Source organism: Musca autumnalis, unplaced genomic scaffold, assembly GCF_047663935.1.
Source record: "Musca autumnalis isolate F117 unplaced genomic scaffold, ASM4766393v1 scaffold_2, whole genome shotgun sequence".
NCBI classification, from domain to species: Eukaryota; Metazoa; Arthropoda; class Insecta; order Diptera; family Muscidae; genus Musca; species Musca autumnalis.
In genome coordinates this window covers 40836-56714 of record NW_027411755.1, presented here as the reverse complement: position 1 = coordinate 56714, position 15879 = coordinate 40836, and the positions used below count along the sequence as shown (strand labels likewise).

General features: G+C 36.3%; 1 protein-coding gene across 3 annotated transcripts; it reads right to left on the bottom strand.

The window, feature by feature from the left end:
- Positions 1 to 5557: 5557 nt before the first annotated feature.
- LOC141393474 (uncharacterized) lies at positions 5558 to 15503 on the bottom strand. Of its 3 annotated transcripts, none has more exons than XM_073966455.1 (10): positions 15403 to 15503; positions 14653 to 14838; positions 14143 to 14327; positions 13485 to 14087; positions 13238 to 13420; positions 11070 to 13175; positions 7406 to 11015; positions 7094 to 7343; positions 6947 to 7032; positions 5558 to 6888 (listed from the first exon to the last, which is right to left on the bottom strand). In XM_073966455.1, exons 2-10 carry the CDS (start codon positions 14798 to 14800, stop codon positions 6380 to 6382), a joined length of 7680 nt encoding a protein of 2559 aa, XP_073822556.1. In that variant the 5' UTR covers positions 14801 to 14838; positions 15403 to 15503; the 3' UTR covers positions 5558 to 6379. The 3 variants fall into 3 exon arrangements, with proteins under 3 accessions (XP_073822556.1, XP_073822555.1, XP_073822558.1); XM_073966454.1 differs by having other exon boundaries at positions 15219 to 15469; XM_073966457.1 differs by having other exon boundaries at positions 15297 to 15431.
- Positions 15504 to 15879: the final 376 nt, after the last annotated feature.

Below are 15879 nucleotides of genomic sequence, written 5' to 3'. Positions count from 1 at the left end.
AATGCACACCTGGAAATTTTAACACAAAATAATCTCTCTATAACGAATTTTGGTCAAACCTTTTTCATTGAAGTTTACACTATCTCTTTAACGTAGTAATTTGTCGGTCCCCAACTGCGACGTTAAAGAAAAGTTAAACTGTATAGTTCTCAGTACTCGAAACATTCTGGAAATTTGTTTTGGTTTCTGCTATACCTAAACCTAATAAGTTTAAAACTGTTTGAAGTTATAAAAGAAATTTGATTTTTATATCGAATTTCTTCGTTCTCGTTGTTTTCTATTAGCTCTGTTCCTTTACGTGCAAGAATCTTCAAGTTTTACAACTTTTTACTCGAAACGCGTTCCTTTACTTCAGACACCATGCAATTCATATGGAAGCAGATTACAACTTTTGCTACTTTTGCCGGTTTTACCACTTTCAAAAGTAAAGGAACAGACCAATTAATTCTTTAATATCAATGAATGCACCCGTTTCATATCAACTCAATCAGGGGCCTAATTCTCGCATACGTGATCGAGTTATTTCGATCGATATTTTCAGTATTTGGATTACGGCATCCGTTGTCGAATACACTTTCGAGTGGAATCTTGCGAGTTTTTTCCCGCCACACATTTGCTGTCGAAATTACTATTTTTGTGGCAAAAAACGAACTTTAATGGAACATTTTGCAATAAAACTAATCAAAATCACATACTAATGACTTTTTCCAATAAAATGAGTAAAAAAATAGACAAAAGGTGACTTTTTCTTAAAAATTAAAAATATATTTTCCAATGCCAGAATGTGATTTTTATATTTTTACATAGTGGAATTTATTTCGGGTCACTATTACTTTTAATTTTTCACAATTTTCTATTATTTTATACAATTCTCATGCTTTCATTTCGTTTCAACGCGCACAACAACTTGTTTGTTTGTAATATTTTGTGTTTATCATATGTTTCGCCGTTCGATAACCGTATGTATCGATAACTTTTTTAAATAATTTCGATCGTATAAGGGAATCCAAAAATTTCGATCGTTCGTAATTTGTCTTCGAACAAAAACTCGTTCGATAACGAATGCGAGAATTAGGCCCCTGTAGTGGGATTCTGTAACTCATTTTTGCTGTTATCGATAATTGTCGGTAAAATTAAAGTGCTTATAATTTCGATAACTAACGAAATTTTTCGGTAAGTTAACGATGAATAAAAAGTAGTCGCTAGCCTCTACCGACACAAACAGTGATGCCAACTTTTCTTTATTTTTTTAGTCATAATTTTGAGATTTAATTGTATCGATTTTTGTCGGTAACAGCAAAAATGAGTTACAGAATCCCACTACTGGTTTCAATTCCCGCCCGTCAATATGAATATGCGTCTCTCGAATTCTGGAGGACTGTAGTATTCTCTGATGAATCAAAATATAACATATTTGGTTCTGATGGGCGAATGAGGGTGTGGAGAAATACAGGGGAAGCATACAACCCCAAAAACAATAAAAACAGTTAAACATGGAGGAGGAGGTATAATGGTTTGGGGTTGTATGGCGGCAAATGGAGTTGGAATTTTGGAAATAATAAAAGGAGTAATGGACCATAAAGCATATATTTAAATTTTGGAAAGCGTTTAAAAAATTTTTAGTTTCAACAAGACAACGATCCCAAACATATAGCTCATAATACTATGATGTACTCAGCCTACAATACACCACATCTTTTACAAACACCACCTCAGATGTATTTAGCCTAAAATACACCCCATATTTTAAAAACACGGCCTCAAAGTCCGGAATTTGTGGAATATGCTGGAAAAAAGAATAAGAACTCACCACATTAGCTGCAAAGAACAACTTAAAGCAGCTCTCTTGGAGGAATGGGAGAAAATTGACAAAGGTTACACAAAAAATTTGTGGAATCAATGCCAGATCCTCTCAAGGCAGTTATACAAAGCAAAGGCTATCCAACTAAATATTACAATTTTTATTTTCGCACACATTTTAATAATTTTATTGAAAACTATCCAAAAGTACTTTTTAGTTTTTCGTTAATATCTTTCATGCACATAACTGAAACACTTTTCTTTTTTTCTCTTTATATAAATTATGTGTTTAATAAACAAATCTGCACTCAAATTTGTTGCAATTTTGTCTTTATTATTTTATATTTTATTAAACATATCTGAACATACTTGTGGTACGAAGACATTTGTGGGACACTGTATATCTTCAAAGGATTCTGAAAATCGAGTCGAGTTTTTGTTCGAAGACAAATTACGAACGATCGAAATTTTTGGATTCCCTTATACGATCGAAATTATTTAAAAAAGTTATCGATACATACGGTTATCGAACGGCGAAACATATGATAAACACAAAATATTACAAACAAGTTGTTGTGCGCGTTGAAACGAAATGAAAGCATGAGAATTGTATAAAATAATAGAAAATTGTGAAAAATTAAGGAACAAATTTCCTTTACCGACCCTTCGCAGAAAAAATCAAAAAATTTTGTTTTAAATCGCAAGTATTCTTAAGTAGCCGGCCTTCGGCCGGGGATTTAGGACTTTCTCCTATGGACAGGAGCGAATTTCGGCTACGCGAACAAACTTTTTTTTAAATCGTAAATTTTTTCCCAAGTAAACAAGGGAATTTTCGGAACTTCGGAGGCCTATATCTCGGTAAGTATACATTTCCCCAACAAAAGAAATACATTGTTGGAATCGCCATGAAAAGCACTATCTGTGGTAATTTTTTCATAATTTTCTGCGGTGGGTCGGTAAAGGAAAGATATGCCAAAATTAAAAGTAATAGTGACCCGAAATAAATTCCACTATGTAAAAATATAAAAATCACATTCTGGCATTGGAAAATATATTTTTAATTTTTAAGAAACAGTCACCTTTTGTCTATTTTTTACTCATTTTTTTGGAAAAAGTCATTAGTATGTGATTTTGATTAGTTTTATTGCAAAAAGTTCCATTAAAGTTCGTTTTTTGCCACAAAATAGTAATTTCGGCAGCAAATGTGTGGCGGGCAAAAACTGGCAAGATTCCACTCGAAAGTGTATTCGACAACGGATGCCGTAATCCAAATACTGAAAATATCGATCGAAATAACTCGATCACGTATGCGAGAATTAGGCCCCAGCTTCTACGACTGCCACGCATTTGACGTTTATTTTCACAAATTTAATTACAAATAAAAGAAAACCTACTATGGAAGCTCCTAAACCCAGAAAAGTGCACATCGCCATTTATCCATTATCGTATTCCGGTATATTCGAGGAAAACATAAAAAGTACAAAGACTTTTGTGGTATAGAATTTGGATCTTATTTTAGTTTTTCGTTAATATCTTACATACAAGTAACTGAAGCACATGTTTTTCATAAACTATATATAAATTAAGTGCTTAATGAACAAATCTACACTCAAATATGTTGAACATTTTCGTTTATTTTTCTCGTTTTTCACGAATATTTCTAAATATACATAGGGTACGAAGACATTTGTGGGACACTGTATATAGTTTTGCTTGGCAAAAGCCCCTTATTTTCATTTTCATAATAATATTCACAAAACCAGAAATATACGATTTCGATTTAGGGCAAAACGAGTCGAATCGTTTTCCATCACATACCTGTAGCGCGATTCTCTAACTCATTTTTTGAGTTACCGACAAAAATCGGTAACATTAGTTGTAGTCATAAAGTTCTACCGATAGGAATAGTGATGCCAGTTTTTTATTTTAACTTTTTATTTAAAATTTTGCGTTTAGGGGTCGATTATGCATTGCCACTAAACTTGAGTTGCGTTGTCAATTGCCAGCGCGGCTGAGATGAAATGTTGTATTATTGATGTCAACCCAACTGAGTGGTCGATAAACGTTGCTGCCGTAGTTTACATTGTGGAAACGTTAAAGGGTGACTTTTAAAAGAGTGCGCTGCGTTGAGATTTTTTGTGGAGGGAAGTTTCCAAAAGTCCCATGGCAATGATTACAATTGCATGGTTCAATCTACATTGTCGAACGTATTAAAGGAAGTTGTCCACTTGATAAAGGACAAATTGTGCCGAAATTGGATCGTTTCAAAGTGGGCGGAGGAGGAAAAAAGGACAAAATAAAAATCATTTTTATTCAAAAACGAAATTCCCTGGTGTAGAAGGCTGTATGGAGTTGCACTCAATTTATCAATTAATATTGTTTTATCGTTATTTTCACCATATTTTTAATACACAAAATTAATTAATGATGCAAAGAATCAACAATTGTTAAGAAAATATTTATTTTCCTTTCTATTTTACTTCTTGTTTGTTTGAAAATGTTCATTGCAACTGAAAATAGGTGGTTGCTGAAAAATAGCCGTTTCGTCAACTGAGATTCGCAACCTCAGTTGAAAGTTGTCATACATAAAGTTTTTTTGGCAAATGACAACGCCACTCATTGATAATTGCTATCGATAATCGACCCCTTAATTTGACCGATTTTTGTCGGTAACTCAAAAAATGAGTTAGAGAATCGCACTACTGAATGATATATGACCTATTTTATAGCAGAGTCCGAATGGCATCACTTGTAGAGAAGTTTAAATTACGCCTATGAGCATTTTTACCACCGTAGCAAATGTTATGTTATCTGGCCTGGGAATCGAATCCAGGCATTCAGTGTGCAAAGCGGTTGTGTTTACCAATGCATTGTCCGTCCCTCTTGAATTTATATGTTAAACGGCATCACTTGTAGAGAAGTTTTATCTAGCTTAAAAATTTCAGAAAATGTTGCCTAAATTACGCCTATGAGCAACCACCGTAGCAATTGTTATGTTATCTGGCCTGGGAATCGAATCCAGGCATTCAGTGTGCAAAGCGGTTGTGTTTACCAATGCATTGTCCGTCCCTCTTGAATTTATATGTTAAAGATAGTACACATCGGAAATACTGCATATCTACAAAAACATTACACACAGTAAATTGAAATTTATAGGTCAATTTATCATGACAGAGGTTTAATATCTTTGATACCAGAAAGTTTGGACTGCCATGTAATTGCTTCTTGGAGGCTCCATTCAATATCGTATCTTTTGGAACTGGCTGAGATTTTTCTGAGAGTATGACATTTTCGTCTCCTCTTTATCTGCTGAATAAAAAGCTCTTCGCTTTTTTGTCACATTTCGGTGTTTGTAATGGTTGTGAGTCGGACAGTACAATATATTATGCTCATTGTGCTTGGGTGGTTTGCGTTCTGGTCTCGTTTGTTAATCATGTATGGCTTCTATATATATTTTCGTGGAAATTTAAAGTTGCGAAAATTTCCTACTGCTGTTATTTTATTCATAACTTCAATAACTAACTTTTTTAGAATTGCATTTATGAAATCGACGCCCGAGCTTATGGATTTGATATTGTCATTATATTTTCTAAAATATCTTCAAAGCTTGTTTGTCACGCATTATTTGCTTTGCTGGCGAGTTTGAATGTACCAAGTTTAAACAGTGGAAATGGTTTATCTTCATTTGATTGTTTTACTATTTCGAACAATATTCAATTCAAATCTTTGAAAACCGTTTCAAAAAGACCAAATGCACTTTTGTGAAAATACCAAGTTGATATATATTTTCTGTATTTATTCCTAAAATTATTATAATAAATACATTTATTCTGGAAAAGGGAGACATAAAGGACAAATACCCCGTTGTTACTTAATTTTTGTTATTGTTGTCTATAGATTTACGCTCTATAACAATGTATGTAAATTATGTCGCAGAAAAGAAACTAATGCTAAAATATAAATACAAATACAAACGGTACTACATACTAATTAGGTTGTATAATATGGATGATTCATTTGCCAAATTGATTAAATGAAAAAAAAAATCTGGGCAAATAATATATTCTTCTAAATAAAACTTGACACTACTGGTATTCTTATATGTATATATATCGCGGGAATTTACCAATAGTTTTCTATGTTGAGAATAAAAATCGGTAATAAAATCATAGTATAGTCATGAATTGACTATGAAAATACATTAACATTAATGTACATACGTATTATTCTTCTTTACGTAATTAAAATTTGTATGGAAATATTGGTTAAAAATAATCACGCATCCCGCGCATTTGAGAAAGCCCAATAATGGTGAGAAGAGGTTCTATTAATGTCTGGAATGAATAAATTCAAAAACACAACATAAGCGGTAAAAATATAGATTCACACGTTTTGTACGAGATTGCAAAAATAATGATTAACCAAATAGGCAAAAGAACTATTCATACTAGAACAGAAAACTTATAGATAATAAAACTTATGCAGATAAACCTAATAACGATTTTATTGTGTTCCTTAATGTGAACGGCCGCCATTAAAAGGAATATGTACATGCTTACACAATTCACATTTTTTAACGCTACGTATTATAATCGTCGTGTTGAGAACTAAAATAACTCACTAAACCACTAAATTCGCTACCCTGTCGGTCACTAGTAGTAGTTTCATGTGGTGTAGTTAATTGATGATCATCTGGGCTATCCTGTTTATTGGAGGGTGAGTCCTGAGATGTTGGCAAAATTGCTGGCTGTGATATTGGCGACTTGCCTCTAGAATTTCTTGCAGCATACTCCTCCAATGATGTTAACTGCTTTCTCGACTCGGGGCTTGTCTTTGAAGAAGCTTGAACAGTAGTTTTTAGAACAGTGCTTTCAGATGTTATTTCTTGTTTGATCACCATCGATTTGGGTATAGTGTCGTCGGTAATGACCCGTGATGTTGCTGGCTTATCCTTACTCGATTGAACTGTCGATGGCGGAACGTTAGGTGTAATAACTGACGTTGGAGGCTGTTGTAGTGCCATTTGGGACCGAACCGGCGTAGTCAATGGTGGAGGAGGGGGATAGAAGTTATATGGTGGGTATGGACCTAGAAATAAAACAAATTACTTGACTCGTCTTTAAGTAGATTTTCAATATTAACTAACGCGAATCTGGAGGATAATCCGTTGAATGAAGTGGAGGCCTGTGATTTCCTCGATGAACAAAAGATGGATTTCCATATATTGGAGGGCTAAGGCGAAAAAAGAACTATTAGAACATATGGTTTTCGAGGAGTATATATTATTTTGTACCCGTATACATTAAGATGAGAGCTGGAATGCCTTGTGGGCTGTACGCTTCCCATGAAAGGCGGTAGATGTACTTGTCTAACATTTGTGGGTGCTGATGGAGTTGATATTGCTCCTTTTAATGGTGGTGGAGGACCGTACGAATGTCGTACGGCTGAGTGGGTTGTTAAATGACTTTGTGTTATTGGTGGTGGTCCCCGATGTCGTTGTGGGCTAGAATGTGGAATGCGTGATGAAGGTGCACCATAAAATCCTTAAACGAAATAAATTTTTGAAATTAAAGAATAAAACTAAAATATCTTATAATGAAACAACCTTCTGGTCCCGCAAATATAGGTCCGTGCTGCATAGTGTTTAATGATCGAGGCTGCATTGTACCAATTACATTTCCTTGTGTTTGTGGAACTTTGGTAGGCGTTGTTTCCCGTATAACGCTTTCTGACGCTTTGAAAGGATATTGCGTTTTTATAATTCCAATAGATGAGTTTGAGATACCTGCTGAAGTTGATGCAGAAGCTGCTGCAGCTACAGCGGCTGCCGTCTGTTGCTTCTGTAAAGTGTCACGTAAAGGAGTAATTTTCTTTCGACGTCCTCTGGGTTTTACTTCAGAATCGGTCGTTGGCGCTGACGCCTTGTTTTGCGACTGCATATTTATTTGTTGTGTAGACTTAACAATTAAAGGCGATGCTGTTCGACAAGGGGCATTAACTTGTGATGCTGTAGGTTGTACCGGTGTATTGCTTGTCATTCGAGAAATAAGTGATTGATTATTCGACGATGTTGGCGGCATCGGATATGCACTAGAGTAAGGTGGATGCACGGGTGATGAAAGAGCATTCTGCAATAAGTGAGTAAGTTGCGGGGCTATATGACGTTGAACTATATTTTGTACTCCGTGTACAGTTTCATGATGTTGATGTCGTAAAAGGGGTGGGTGCATTGTGGGCATTGGGAACCGTTTTCTGACTGGTTCTTGAAGACCTGATGGAGTAACTGCAATAGGTGGTTGCAATGGAGTAGTGGGAAGTTCTGTGCTTGCGTCTGCAGCTGGGATATTTTCTACAATTTTCGGTTTTGTTTTAGCAAGGACAGGTGGTGTTCGGATTATCTCGTCTGGTGGTGGTAAGTCTCTTGTAGCAACAGAAGCAAAATCTTCTTCATCCTCCACCATGCGGGCGATCGCATCCTCATCCATATCTTCTGGTAGATCATCAGGTAAGTCTGCATCATCAAATTCATCATCAACATCTCCAACATCATTGGGCGAATCATCTAAATGCTCGCCACGTCGTTGCAAATAATCAATGTCCAGCACCTTCGCTTGCTTTATTACGGACATAGGTACTGTAGATAACGCATCTCCGCCTGGCTTCGAAGGTGACTTTTTATCTTTTTCACAATCGCTTTTGATAGGTGTAAGGCGAGGAGTGGCAACTAGTTTTGCACCCTCTGCATTCTTTTCTGCCAGCATACGTTTTATCTCTTCTTGGCGTTTTATAAATTTTTCACGTTCTTCTGGTGGAGTATCAGGCCGCTTAACTCCAGGTTTAATTCCTCCATCTGAACTATCATCATCGAAATCTTCTATGTAAGCATATCTTCTACCACGTGTACGTCTTGTGCTGTCGCCACTATCGGAAAAACTTTTCTCCTCGTCAGATAACTTTTTACTTGCCAGACTTTTTGCTTTTGACTTATTTGTATTAGCATTGGTCTTAAGTGGCTGCGAACGTGGTTGCTTTCCTCCACCTACAGCTCCATTACTATCGTCTCCGATTTCACCGTCATCTGTATCAGTTATATCGTCGTCCGAGTATACTTCCTTTTTAGACTTATTAGAATAACGGGCTTTCGGTTTGGAAGTCTTTGTGGATGTTGACTGGGAGGCTTTTTTCGATTTTTTACGTTTATTGGGTCGCCAAGCTCCATCCGATTCGTCGGTTGTAGTATCGTCACACAAATCGGCGCTATCAATATTGTTTGATAGTTCGGACAGGTCGTCGTCGTCTAATTCACTTTCCGTATAATCTGATTCAACTTTCCGTTTCTTCTTCGATTTGGGTTTTTGTACTTCATCTTCATCGCTATTGTCCACTATAAATTTCCTATCTTTCCGACGTTCTCGGAAAGCCCGTCGGGCAGCTCTTCTTTGCGTTTTCTTGGATCTGCTCTTCCGTTTATATACCTCCAGACTTGAGTCGCTATTTATTGAGCCTGATCCAAAACTATCATCTTCTTCATCAACGGAAGAACCCTTGAAATCTTCGTCTGAACCATCGTCGTCTTCTGAGCTTATATCTAAAGTTGTTAGTTTACGAGCTTTTTTCTTTGATGACTTGGAATGAATAATGTTCTTAATTAGTTCATCATCACTCTCGCTTTCAATATTTTTTGTGTCATCTTTTTCTTTACTCTCATCGACATTTTCTTCTTTCTCCTCCGGTATATCTACATTTTCCAACTGCTTTTGCCGTGCCTTTTCCTCCTTGTCTGCTTCTATTATTGTTGATATATCTTTGCCTCGTCCTAAATTTCCTGCCCCGGCTACTTCATCCATTTCTTTTTTTAGTGCAGAGTTAATAAGATCATCGTATTCATTCAATCTGTAACTAACGTTTAACTGCCTTCGCTTCCTTAATTTGTAAATTGGTTCGTCATCACTGTCGGAATACGATGATGAGGATTCACTTTTCGATGCACTTTCAGAATTGGAGGATCTGTGTGAGTTGCTGTCACTTTCCGAAATACTTTTTCGAATATTTCTTCTAGTGCTGCGAGCAGAGTATTGCCTGCGGTCATTTCGTCTCCGTTTATCAATCGATTTCTTTTTCGACGATTTTTTATTTTCAACTTCACTGCCACCCGAATTAGAATTTGACAGGGCATCGCTTTCGCCACTATGTTCACTATTTACTTCGCTGCTACTGCCATTTTGAGCACGCTGATTCCTTCTGATATTTCGCTTGTTTTGGCTCGAAAGCTCTTCTTCCTCTTTCAATCGAGCTTTTTCCTTCTCCTCCAAAAGTCGTACCGCCTCTTCCTCTCTTTTTTTGCGCTCCACCATTTCATCAAATTCGTTCAACTGTCCTTCTAATGCTTTTATTAACTGTTCTTGTTGACATGGAGGACAATACCAATCCCCCTCTGGAATGTAGAAAAGAACTGGCGATAGACACGAACAATGATAGCCTTTATCGCATTTATCACAAAGTAATATCCACTCGGGATGATCCGATTTGTGACATTTTTGACAAGCTTCCTCTTCATCGGGTTCATTGTCAACATCATTTTCTTTGCGGGCAGTGCGTGCTCTTTTTGTAGGCACAACTTGAGTTTCATCCTCGATATCGGATTCAGGAGAAAATTCGTGATCTGATCTAAAGAGCGGTGAGCCTGGATCTGTTTCATAATGGTGATGCTCCTCATCTTCCTCTTCATCTGGATCTTCTTGCTCTTCCGATCCAGATGACCAACTTCCATTCTTACCAGGACACTTCTTTTTCTGAGTTTTTTTCTTTGTGTCAACATCGCTCTCTTCTGATTCTGATGAAGGTTCAGAGGGAGGCAAAACTGTTGGATCAGCCTGTTTTTCCGCTTTCTTTTTCTTCTTTAGCTCTTGCTTCATTGTTCTTAAAGCTATTTCCTCAAGTTTGCGACGCTCTGCTTCTTCTCGAATTTTGAGTTGCGCTATTCGTCTAGATTGTCTCACGGGCGTTTCAGCATCCGCGGTATCAATAATATTTGTAGTGTCAACTTCACGTTGTTTACGTGTTCCTTTCGTTGCCTTTTTTAGCAGTGATGCCGTATTAGAACTGCAAGCGACCTGTACAACAAGTGCCTTTTCTTCAGCCTCTGTCTTGTCATTTTCCGTTTTATCGGGTTTGCTAAGATGCGTAGAAATTGTTTTTGAATTTTCGCACGAAACCTGAAATGTGGTTATTTTTTATAAAATGGTAGGAAACAAATAAAAACAGCTTACCTTTACAGATTCTGTGCCTTTTTTAGATGTTGACTCTATTACATTTGCTTTACTAGATTCAGAATTTGTTTCAACTTTTTTAGTAAGTGGCCGTGTTTTGTTAGACATGCTACTGGTGCCGTTCCCACGTCTCGTTGACCTACGACCAACAATAAAAGTTGGCTCATCAATTTCTTCTTTAACTTCGTCTTTATTGTCCCCCGATTCAGAATCTTTTGGAACAGAAATTCTCGATTTTATAATTTCTGTTTCACTTTGTCCAATGAATTCCTTGTGCAAGACTTCTTTCTTAGCTTCTGGTTCCTCTGTAACAACACGTTGATCCGCTTCCTCGCTGCTGTGCCGCTTTCTTTGGCGCTCATTAATTTTATTTTTGTTGCATTTCCCTTTGTCTACTACCGATGGTGTTTCGTCTGCTTTGTCGTCACACTCTGGTAAATTGTCTGGCAAATTTTGCTTTTCATTTTCTTCATGCCAAATTTGTTTTAGTAAATTCTTTTTTAAGGGCTTTGTTATAGGACTCTTTTTTGTGGAGGGTGTCTGAGACTTGGCACCTTCCTTAGGACAGGAATTGTTGCTCTCGTCATTTTCTTCTTGAGGGATTTTAAACTTCTTGTCAATTAAGTCTTCCAATGTTTTCTTCTGTTTTCTTGCAGTTACCGATGTATCACTGGTAGATGGTTTCTCCTTAGATAACATCGTTTTACCTGTGGAAGGCGCAATATTTTCATGTGCACCATTGGTATTTGTGGACGAAGAAGGATTGTGGTCTGAATTTTTTGCTGATTCATGTTTAGTCGTCTTCCTGTCGACATGCTTTTTAGGCGATGCTAATTTTCTTCTTCTTTGTGTATTTTCTTCTCCTCCACTGGATGAGTTTATTTCCTCATGAGCAGCAGCTTTCTGTGCCTCCACCTTTTTCCTAAGCTCTACATTACTTTGTTTCGGGCGCATTTTCAATCGTTTTCCGCCGACATCGGGTTCATCCATATCATCTTGTTCATTATTGTAGTCTTCAGTATTTTCTGAAATAACATCTACTTCACTTTCCGACTGGATGTTCTTCTGACTTTGTTGCGTGCCAAAGTTAGCCAAACGTCTCTTCCGATTGAAACTAGGTGGGATTTCCGTATTGGTCGCCACTTTTTCATCCAAAGACTTAGAGTCTGTTGTCTCAGGCACATCCCTTTCTGAACCTTTCTGTAGAGCTGTAGTACTTTTTTCTCCCTTTTCTGAAGTAGAACTGGGTTTATCATTGGTTGGTGGGGCTTGGTGTTTATCATTTTTTGTCAGTTTGTCTCTTGAAGCACTATTCTTTGAATCGGAAGATTCCGTATTCCCCTCGCCATTATTAGTTACCTTTATCTCGTTTTCCGCTTTGGACGCCTCGATTTCTTCTTTATTATCTTCATCGTCATTAACTTGGTTATTGTCCATTGCTTTGGTATCATCGCTGTTATCCTTATTCAAATGTACTGTTTCATTTGTTGGAGCCGTTGTCAGGCTCTCCTTCGAAGCAGAACCAGTTGTTGCTTTCTCTTCACATCTTGAGTTGCCAATTAGGCAATCACTACCAGATCCTTCTCCGCATATATAAAATATATTTTCTTCAACAGCTTCGCTCACATATAATTGGCAATCTTCGTCAAATGAATAACCAACATCATTGAAAAATTCAGACTCGCAATCATTCCCTGAACCCTCTCCCTGCACATGTAACACAGGATCAGTGATTACATCTCCTACTACTACGTCACGTATGTCATCGTCATCAAATTCCTCAATTTGTTTCTCCTCATTTTCGTCTTCTTCTGCCGCTACAGAGTCAATATCTTCCTCTTCGATATCTTCTTCTGAATTTGTATCCTCGGCACTATCTTTTCGATCTTCCTCTCCAGTTTTATCCTCATCATCAAATATTTTAGACATTTTATATCGTTTGCTTTCTGGTATGGTCGCTTTCGCATCCTGATTTAAACTGCTCTCATCGTCATTTTGACATATTGCTTCCCGATCCTCCAATTTTAATCGCTTTTTACCAGTTTTTATTGAATTATTTATTTCATTTTCAGTAATTGTCATTTGTTTTTTTGATAGTAGTAGTGGCTGAAAGGAAGATAAAGTTCACTGTTGATAATATGGAATATTATATATACAATTATTCTCACCTCGACAGTCCTGCTACATTCCGTGTTCTTTCTTTTGTCGGCTTCATAATCCTCTTCGAATTCCTTTTTAAATTCGTTTTCTGATTCGGGCTTTACATTCACATTTTGATGCTCAACTGTTTGTTGCTTTTTAGCAGATTTTGTTGAACAACTTGTTATTTGCTTCTGCGATATTAGTAGTGGCTGAAAAAAAAATAAATAAAATGAGTTTGGAGTGGCAAGGAATGACATTTTTCAATTTGCCCACCTCAATTTTCCTGCTATTTTCACAAATGCTGTTTTCCACATCTTCTAGCTTTTCTTTATAAATATCATCTCCGACTTCATTTTCATCGTTGTCGTTATTCGTGTATTTATTTTTGGAGCGATCATTGTCTGTATTAATAAGTTCCTCCTCCTCTTCTTTTAAATAGTTACGGGTGTCATCTTCATTTATATTTTTGTCATTTGAGATTTTAATACTTAATTTTGGTACTTTTTGTTCACGATCTATTGTGACGGTTGTACTTTCTATTGCGTTAATTTTTGTCTCTGTGTCGGCATAGCTGTTGCTGCTGCTGGTGTCCTCGTCAATTATGCCAATATCGTTTGAAGGTAAAACAACTTCGTTCCCACGTAGCCTTTCTATTAAATTCACAAACTCATCACGATTAGTCGCTACAACTTGCCATATATCTTCATCCAAATGCTCCTGATAAATTCTTAGGTTGCAATCATTATCTTGTGTAATCCAGTAAGCATGCCCAAGGCGATCTCGGCCTATTGGCTCGGACCTAAGTGACTCTGCGGACTGCGTTAAGATTTTTGCTCGAAATTTAGTGTTTCGTTCAAATTGACTTTCAAGGAGTTCCTGTAGACAAAAAATCATAATTTTCAATTATGTTCTACAAGTATGGACATACTACCTTTAGTATTCTTAATTTCACTTTTAGGCTCGCATTTTTATATCCAAATCTTTCAATTTCCCATGCATCTTGTGCCGAGTATGAAAAACAAAATTTACTCAGTGCCGACTCCCAGCTCTTTTCATGCACGGTTTTGCGATTTTTACGCATTAGCTTGATATGTAAATCCCGCAATTGTGGGGTAACTGAAAAAATAATTCAAAATTCTGTAATCCAATTCGAAATTCATTACCACTGTATGCCACTGTTTCTCGAATATTTGTTAATAAGATTCAAATTTTGTTCGTTCATCTATTGCCGTGATAATATAGGCATTGGTAGCGCTCAGTCTCTAGATGACGTAGTTAACTAATTCTTTGTAGATACGTTCAATATAGTTTATTTCATTTAATTTACAAAATTATACCATTTTTTCAAAACGAATAAAATATGTTAGGAAACAGGGGGTTAGTGAGGTAGACAGTATTTTGAATAATTTAGGACTACACACAATGAATGTCTGCACTTTACCTTCGTCCGTTTTGGTGAGCCATTCCTGGAGCTGCTTGAAATTAGGCACATCAATGTTTAAATCACATCCAAATTTCTGCAGAAAAGCGCAGATTATCGCAAAGTTTGGATCATTAGCACAAGAACAACCGCTTTCCAACGACATCATTTACAGAAATATTTCAGGGATGAATATTCTACCCAAACCTAAAAATAATTACAGAAGTCAATTTAGTATACACTTATTATAGCCGTATGTGAATAAACGCTTTGAAGTGCTAAAGTGTACGTATTTAAAAGCAATATTTGTTAGGTAAAGTTACAAAAAACTGGATCGGATCTAGTGCATTTATTAATTATAATACACTTATTTTCGACACAAGGAATTTTTTTAACATTATCTATTTCGTTCAATGTTATATTTTGTGGGTTTGTTGCAAACATATTTGACACATTCAGTGATTGTTTTGATTTTCACGTATTTTTATTAACATATTAAATAACTCGACAAAAATCCATAATGTTTGACATGTAGCATGTAGCGTCTAGAGCTGTCTATCCATTCATTTGCAAAACACTTATACCACCTTAATGACGATTAATTTTTTTCCACAAGCAAAAAGTAATATTTATCAGCGGTGGAACATGATTTTGTAGTCACATACTGACACTCAATCTTTAAAATTATTGTTTAAAATCTGCTATTCTATGGTAGGTCCCAGTTTGTTTATAACAAATATTAAAATATTTGCAGAAATTATTTTTCTTTACAGCCTGAAAAAATGTGTAGCCAGATTAACGAAAAGTGGGAACCAGAGAGTTCTACAGATCGAAAATTGTAGTAGCAACTATAGATCGAAAAACGGGAAGCCAGAGGGATATGTAGCAATGTACATTACGATAACGCCATGTTTACAATAGAGCAGAGATTGGCTACTTTGTAAAGAACCAACATCTAATTTTTTTTTTACTACGATAACAAATGTTCCTTTATGGTATCGGAAAATATAGTAAAAATTAGTAGATTCTTGCAGATCTGCAACAGACCATGTTTTTGGTTTTGAAGCAAAACTAAAGTTTGGGCGTGTTTCATTCGCACGCATTTTCGTTTCGATATACAGAAACAGACTGAGTATCTTGAGAGCACCCACGGAGTTGTTGTTGCATTTGATTCTCTCTCACTAAAGGTATGGGTACATAAGCAGCCTCGTTGCCTGGCATCCTTGCCGACATAATAGAAATAAAAGA